Source organism: Solanum dulcamara, chromosome 10 (genome assembly GCF_947179165.1).
Source record: "Solanum dulcamara chromosome 10, daSolDulc1.2, whole genome shotgun sequence".
Lineage (NCBI taxonomy): Eukaryota > Viridiplantae > Streptophyta > Magnoliopsida > Solanales > Solanaceae > Solanum > Solanum dulcamara.
In genome coordinates this window covers 69,971,393-69,979,664 of record NC_077246.1, presented here as the reverse complement: position 1 = coordinate 69,979,664, position 8,272 = coordinate 69,971,393, and the positions used below count along the sequence as shown (strand labels likewise).

At 35.9% G+C, this 8,272-nt stretch overlaps 1 protein-coding gene across 1 annotated transcript; it reads left to right on the top strand.

The window, feature by feature from the left end:
* Nucleotides 1–841: 841 nt before the first annotated feature.
* Nucleotides 842–7,804, top strand: LOC129871418 (SWR1 complex subunit 2). The gene is made up of 11 exons (XM_055946329.1): nt 842–1,174; nt 1,286–1,355; nt 3,075–3,146; nt 3,315–3,358; nt 3,445–3,703; nt 3,927–4,002; nt 4,100–4,219; nt 4,706–4,774; nt 4,926–4,968; nt 6,352–6,417; nt 7,318–7,804. Exons 1-11 carry the CDS (start codon nt 1,107–1,109, stop codon nt 7,511–7,513), a joined length of 1,083 nt encoding a protein of 360 aa, XP_055802304.1. The 5' UTR covers nt 842–1,106; the 3' UTR covers nt 7,514–7,804.
* The last annotated feature ends 468 nt before the right edge of the window (nt 7,805–8,272 follow it).

Sequence of the window (8,272 nt, the reverse complement as noted above, 5' to 3'; positions counted from 1 at the left end):
GAGAAGCAATTATTCCAACAATTATTGTGTGAAACTTCAATTGTTGCTTCAGCAGTTACTGCACTAGTTTCAGCAATTGCTTCAGAAAAACTTCTAACTGTTCATATGACTTGTTACAACAACCTCAACAACTATGTGATTTAGTCACACAAATTTTTAAGTTTCTACAACAACAATATATTTTTTAAGTACAATAACCAAACCACCAAACAATAACAAAAATATGTAAAATCCACAACAATAACAACAAATACACTATTTTTTAAGTACAACAACCAAACCACGACACAACAACAAAAATATGTAAAATTCAAAACAATAACAATAAATACACTATTTATTAGGACATGCAACAACAAAATATGTGAAATTCATGCTCTTTTTCTTGTTCTTTTTAAATCTAAATCATCGTTTTTTTCACTTTAAAAATAAAAAGCCCTAACAATGAGGAGGAAAAAAAAGAGAATTTTACCTTTAAAATCAAAATTTTAGCAATGACAATGACAACGACGATAACAGAAATAAACGAAAAAGAAAAAATAGAAAGAAATTATAGACTTGTTGTGGATTGTTGTTGAATTGTTGCCCAGATTATTGAGAGAGAGAGAGCAGAGAAGTTGAAAAATTATACCAACTGACAATGAGGAGTTTTGAACATATTTGAAAAAGAAGAGAAAACCCTTTATGATGTTTTTATATTTTACAAAAGATTAAGAAATTTTAAAAATTACATTTTACACCCTTTTAACTTAATCTCCTAATTAATAAAAAGTTTGACTTGAACTTAATTAAATTGTCATTTTTTTTTAATTGAAAACCTATTTGTCAACTTCCACTCAATTTTCTTAGGAAACCTTGCATACATATAAGAAAAGGAAAAAATGACAATTATGTTCTCTTACTTTTATTAATTTTTCGTTCTGGTCCAAGTATAATTAAGGGAAACGAGGGAATTCTTATTTATTTATTTTGTTCTAATAGTACTTCTGATTGTTTAATGAACACCAACTGTTCGACAAAATGTCTGTAAAAGATTGCAACTTCATATAACCAAAATCAAGATTCTGAAATCCGACCACCAAATTTTGCTTCCAAGAATTAGAGATATGGAGACCAGTAAAGAGGGAAATGCCGCTTTTATTGATCGTACTTCTCGTGCTACCAGAGGAAAACGGTAAATCAAGATACCCAAAATCAATCTGTTTTTTTTTTTGTTTGTCTAATTCTTTGGGTTGAGCTTAATTTAGATTTATTTGCTTGTAAAAATGGGATTTTTATATGACAGGATGACTAAATTGTTGGATGATGAGTTAGAAGAGGATGAACTTTTCTGGAATCAGGAAGCTCTTAAAGATGTATGTTGTTTTCAATAACATGTTACTACATTTTTTGTGTTTATTGCAGTTTTAGTTAGTAGGTAGCAGCTTAAGCTTAGTGTATGTAAAGATTTGGGATCCGAGGAGGGGAGAGTGTAAGCAAGTTACGTGTCTACCTATGTAGAGAGGTTGTTTCTGATAGATACTCGGCTCAAGGAGAAACAACTTTATAGAAAAAAGATCATTTTTTGAAACTTAATGGAGAAAAGATCTTTTTTTTTTCTATCCTGGAGGGTTTTATCGTGAGGGGTTGGGAGCAGAGGTGGAGCCGGGATTTGAAACTTATGGGTTCGGGATTCTAGTCTATAAGATACGGGGTTCTAAATTAATAATTTGTACTTATTTGATGAGTTTTAAAAACAAATACAGTGTTTGGACCAAAGGGGGGGGGGGGGGTTGTTCAGTTGATGGATGTAAGGGGAAATGATAGGTAACAACTATGTCGAATTTAGTTTTAAGAAATTCAAATAAAGTTGGGACGAATTGCCCCAAACCATACATTCAGGAGCCTATGGATCTATGCTTATTTTCAAGTTGCTGAACATTTTATCAGTTACTACACCCTTCCTCTGTCTTTTTGTGCCTAGGTATCCACTGTAAGTTTCAGAATAGAATGGTGAATCTTCGTAAAGTTGATCATCAGGAGCCTTACAACGAGTTTGGATAGGCATGTTCAGTGGAAACAAGAAGGGATTCGTTAGCTCGTTATTTAGTAGGAAACAGCGAAATGGATTCATTAGCTAGTAGTCAATGAAGTGGCTGAGAGTCATGAGGTCTCAGGTAATCCCAATGGAGAGAAAAAAAACACTAGGTGATTCTTCCCATTTGTTCTAGCCTTGGTGGACAGAGTTACCTGGCACCAGTTGCTGGTGGGAGGTGACAGGTATCCCGTGGAATTAGTCCAGATGTGCGAAAGCTAGCCCGAATACCAAGGTCATCAAAAAAAAAAGTTTGCGACTAAGAAACTAGAAGCTTTAGTATCCGATGCGTGTTTAATGTGGATTATTGAGGCAGATTGAAGGGCAACTGTTACTGGCTTTTAGAGACTCACGTTTCTTTGCTTTCTCTGGCAAGTCGAAAAATAGCATAAGATCACAAAGAAAATGACATTTCTTTTTTGATAAAGGAGCACAAAGAAAATGATGAAAACTGAAGTTTCTGAAATATGAACATAATTGTGTTTCTAAAAAAAAAAAGAAGGAAAGTTTGTACTGTGAGGGCCTTAGGTTCAAATCCTAGCAGAGACAAAAAACACTAGGTGATTTCTTCCCATTTATCTGTCCTAGCCTTGGTGGACAAAGTTACCCGGTGCCTGCTGGTGGTGGGGGGTGACAAGTATCCGATAGAACTAGTCGAGATGTGCGTAAGCTAGCCCCGACACCATGGTTATCAAAAAGAAAAGGTTTCTCTGGAATAACTGATGCCTCTGTACTTTACTTGTCTAAAATAATAATGATAATTATAATAACACAGCCTCCATTATTCTCAGCTGCACTAGTTTGAGTGAAAATGACTGCTGCCTCCATTATGCCTACAAGTAGTAGTTGGAGTGCAATCTTTTACTCAAATCATAGGTCTTGACATCTCGAATCCATGGTTGTAATCGGGCCTGAAAATTTGGCAATCTTCCGTAAAGTATTTGGTTTGTGCTTGTTTGGCAAATTTCCTAATTGAATTTAATGAGCTTTTGCTTATCAGGAAGAGAATGACATTGAATATGAAGAGGAAGGAGAAGCTGTGGATGTTTTCGACAGTGACTTTGATGAAGATGTAAGTCCAAGTGTTCCATTTCTCATCACTGAACTTTTCATTTCATTGATTTTAGTGATGGCTTGGTTAATTGTACTGGCAGTTCTAGCTTGGAAGGGTATGTTTATCTCGATAATTCTGTTTTCGTGTGACCTATGTTAAAAATGACTGCCCTATTATTGTTATCAGGAACCCGAGCCTGATGAAGAAGGAGAAAATGAACCAGATGACAGGTTTGACACATTCAAGTTGATGGAAAGTGTCCTTTTAGTTCCATATGGATAGTCTTTAGATTATACTCTTCTCGTTTCTATGGCAGGACACGGACCAAAAAGCGATTGACCTATCCAGGAAAACCATCTACAAAAAAGAAAAAGAAAATGAAAACCCTTACCAAGTCGGAAAAGGCGCACCAAGAAAATGAAGAAGCTCCAGATCCGTCCACCCCTTCTGAACATCATGATGCTCATGATGATACTGAAGCAGAAAGAACAATTAGGAAATCAACAAGAACGGCTGTCGTTGTTAAACAAGCTGAAAGGGAAGCCATCCGTGCAGCCTTGCAGGCAACTACAAAGGTTTGGTGCTTGCATTTTTTACATGGCATGCTTTTTTATTTTCTGGATTTACAACACAACCCTCTTATTCTTGTTTATTTATTTAGTTTGTAATCCTGTGTCATGTGCTGGTTTTTCTTGATTTCAGAAAACATTACTTGGACACTGAAATTTGAGTTTGTTTTTATTTTCTACCACAATTCTGTTGTATCACTATCTTCCTATTATGCTTCTGATTCTTCAGCCTATAAAAAGAAAAAAGGAAGGTGAGGAAAAGAAGATGACTCAAGAAGAGATGCTTCTTGAAGCAGCTCAAACAGGTTTGGGTTCATTTCCTTACTCTGTAAGTTTGCTTTCAGTTCTTTTCTTTGCACTTCTCACTAATGATATGTAACCTATCTTTGAGAAAATTGGCAGAAGTCATGAATCTGAGGAATTTGGAGCGGGTTCTAGCAAGGGAAGAAGAAGTCAAGAAAAAGGCCATCGTGCATAAAGCAGTTTACAATGGTCCTCAAATACGATACATATCCAAAAACGGCAAGTTCCTTACCATAATTTGGGACCCCGAAAGCTGTACCCTCTTCTCTATATCATAAAACATTGAGTTAATGGTCAAAAACACACCTAAACAATCACTTTTTCACGAGTTTCATACCGCAACTATCCATTGTTCGCTTTACCTACAGTCTATCACTCCCTTTGTATCAAACACACCTCAATATTGAGTTGTCCAAATATTTGTTCCCAATTGACAACAGGCGTGTGTAGGCCAACTTAGCTTTGAGGTATGTTTTAATACGAAGAGAGTGATAGTTTAGGTAGGTAAATGGAACAATGGATAGTTGAGGTATAAACTTGCGAAAAGGTCATAGTTTAGGTGTGTTTTTGACCATTAACTCTAAAACATTCATATACTACACTTACTTTCGCTTTAAATGCTTTTTTGTTTGATATTCTTGTGAAAACTCAGCTGTTTGCCATCATACCAACCCATGCATGTTAATGGTGTCTTACTCTCTGCAGGTTCTTCCTATCTAGAGTTTGTCAGTGGAGCATCTTTCGATTCGCAGATCTCAACAACATCCACTCCATGTAATTACAAGTCTTGATACATCCCTTTCCTCTCAGTCTACATTTCCCTAACAATCAGCATCATAGACATGGCCGATTCCACATTGCTAAAGTATTTTCAGATGTTTATTGACGGGCAGCTTATGATTATTGACTGCTTTCATCTTTACAGACCCCCAGAAGGCAGTGTGTGTAGTTACTGGGTTGCCTGCACGGTAACATGCTCTTTCCATATTCTCTTAGTTTATTTTTACGAAGTGTATGAATTTTAGCGATTATGCTTGTTAAAACTTGTAGTTCTAGCCTATTCTTTTTTATAAGATTCATCCCATAGGAGGCGTCAAGCAGGTGCACAATACTTACAATACAAAAGATCAAACTCCTTTGAAATAAGAATCTGTCAATTCTCGAGGTTTTCCTGAACCTTTGAACCAATAAGTCTTCCTCCAAGCAGGGTGTTATCCATCAGAGTTAGTCTTTTGAGGGAGAGATCTCATTGCAGGTGAATGTTCTGCCTGGTTACTCCTCTCCTCTCTTACCTGGCAGTTTAAAATCTTCACCCAGTAAACTCTAAAAGGAGCCATTTGAACCACAGGTATCTTCTTTGGCTCCTTCATTAGAGCTATAGACCCCCAAGAAGATCCATGTAAAACCATTGATGGAAATGGGCTCCTCATATCCCAGATAAAAACAATGTCTGTTTTTCTTCCTTCAGCCTGTTTAAAAGTGTTGTCAGCCCATTTCCTAATTCCAGCGGGATCCCACAACACCTTTTTAGTCTCTAAATAGGCAGTATATCTCAGCTCTCTGCCGTAGTTGATGCTTTTCTCTATGCACCTCTGGGTTTTACCTGCGATGTCGGACTATCCTCCCTGTTTCATTTGTGCTCTGCAACCTCAGACACTTCTTTCATGCTGTTGCAAAATCATAACTACAATTTTCCTTCAATTTCTGTCCTCCTTAGAAATCTTCTCCTCCTTTCAGTCCAGATGAATATTCCTGCATCTCCTTCAACTTGGCAACAACCCAGATCTTTCTCACGATTTTGGCATAAATAGAGAAAAAAATTATTCCTATGCTCTAGAACAAATCTCTCTATGTCAACTAATATCCCGATTTTTAACCAAAAATATTTGAAGTATACATGTATTCTAGTCTTCAAAATTACTGTAAGGTCTTCAGGAAAAAAATGTGATGTAGCCTGTTCTGGCTTGATCCATTTGTTTCCTCCCAATCTGTCATCTCTCTTACATTGGTACAGACACGGGTCGAGGCACACCTCCATTTCGGCTCTTTCAAACAATATCTTCCTTGTTTCTTCTTACCTTGATTCTCTCTGATCCTCTCTCACACTCACACAGAGACACACACACAATCCAATATTGGAGTTCTATACTTTCCCTTGGATAATATTTCTGTGTTTCTATAAGCTCCTTTATTTTATTCCCTAAAAAGAGAGATTACGTATGTGTACATGACCAGTTATTGTGTCCTAGATGTATTGTCATCTCTTTGTCCACTTCTTTGTATAATAGTTTAAATTTGGATGTCTATTGTACTATTAAATAAGTGTTGTTTTCATCATTGATAATTTTTAGGTATCGTGACCCGAAGACTGGGCTTCCTTATGCAACTAAAGAAGCATTTAAGATCATACGCGAAGGGTATGGATTTATTTAACTTAATATTGAATGATGACGAATGAAAAACTTTTGTCCTATTTTTACGTGGTTCTTGTGGTATGATCTGCTGTGATTGTAGTTAGGAGTTAAGTCATTGTGAGTCATACTTGATGTATGAAGTGGAACCTCTTATGACTTGGCTTTTACTATAGAATCGGCTTTTCTAGCTAGATCATGTACGGGGGAGATGCAAATCTCGGAAGAGAAATGTTATCATATTAGTTTTATGAATTTTCTTGCATTCTTCACTTACATGAACATTAGTTTGGGCTTCTTTGTTCATACTGTTGAAATTGAAAAAGCTAAAATAAAGAAAAGATGCAAGGTGGAGCTTACGAAGAAAGTAAACAGAGAAAATGGCAGAAGGCTATGATGCTTGCTGTCCTCCTCAACTTTCCTCTTCCTATGCCATTGACTTCTATTTTACTTCAGATTAAGAAATTTCTGCAGTTCTCATTGAACTGTGATTTTTAAAGAGAAACGGACTAGATATACTCGATGGCCGGAAAATGAACTATTAGTCAATGAGTTCTATATTGATAGCCCCATAACTTCTGGCTTGTGGTTTCTGCGTAAAATAAGAATACAGCACATGAACTCAGGTTAAGTTGTGAAAAAAACGTATGTTTGTGCTGTCTTTGCAAAGGTTCAGTTCCTTTAGAACAAGTAACTGGATGCATATTTGACCCCGCCTTACATTCAGGGGCGGAGCCAGGGTGGCGGAAGGGGGTCATCCAAACCCCTTTGTTGGAAAAATACATTATATATGTAAGGTCAAATCTGATATTTATGTGTATGTATTGCATATTGATGAAAATCTTGCCTCTGCCACTGCTTACATTACGAAAATCAGGTTTCATGTTATCATTCCTCATCTTACAGGTTTGCTGCGGAAAGTAGCAGAGTTCAGGAGGAAAAGCATATGGACGAGTTGTCCCTGGCAATTTCTGGGCAAGGATTTACCTCGAAACGAAAGAGGTCAATAATTCCAAATAATAGAAAAACGCCATATTCCCGAGTATTTGCTCGTTTCTGCAAGTTTCCTGCTGAAGACACCACGTCTGAGGATTCAGAGTAGACACTATGTACACATTGATCCTCATTATTTCTAGTCTAGGTTTGTAGAAATGCAGAAGGTAGCATTTTTTTTTTCTTGATTAGCTTGTAAAATCATAGTCTCAGATTTTTTAAATGACCTTTATATGGTACGAGTTGTAAAAGTGTAAGAGCTATATAGAACCTTCATCCAGTCTCACATCTTTCCATCCTCTACTTAGTTCTCTTGATTACATCAAAATTGATGGAACACTTGGCATGTAACACATCTGAATCTACCCCAATACCAAAAGGTAGAGCTTACTTCCTCTGTCACATCTTTTATGTAGATGTTTGATTGATCATGGAATTTAAAGACATGTCGTAATATTTAAAGTTGCTATAAAATCATTACATTAAGGATAGAATGAAAAAAAAAATTCTATTTTGTAATTCGTTCTTAACAAATAAATCCTTGATCGTTTCGAGAACTCGAAAGGAAGTTGTCTTAAAGGACTTACAATTTTTTAAAATTCATGCAGATTTAGCCAAAGATATAGGGCAATCAAAGAAAAAGAATTATATAGGAGATACTTACTATTAATTGAGAATGTTTTACTTGAGGGTCAAATACTATTTCCATAGTTTAACCTTTCGGAGATTTATACTTTACATAGAAAATATAAAGAATTTTTACCAATTTTTATTTTTATTGTATATAATATTTGTTTGAAATGAGTTTAAATGTAGTAATAACGGTTAGCAAAAGTTTATCTAATCAACCTATTTTTACTGTGAGATC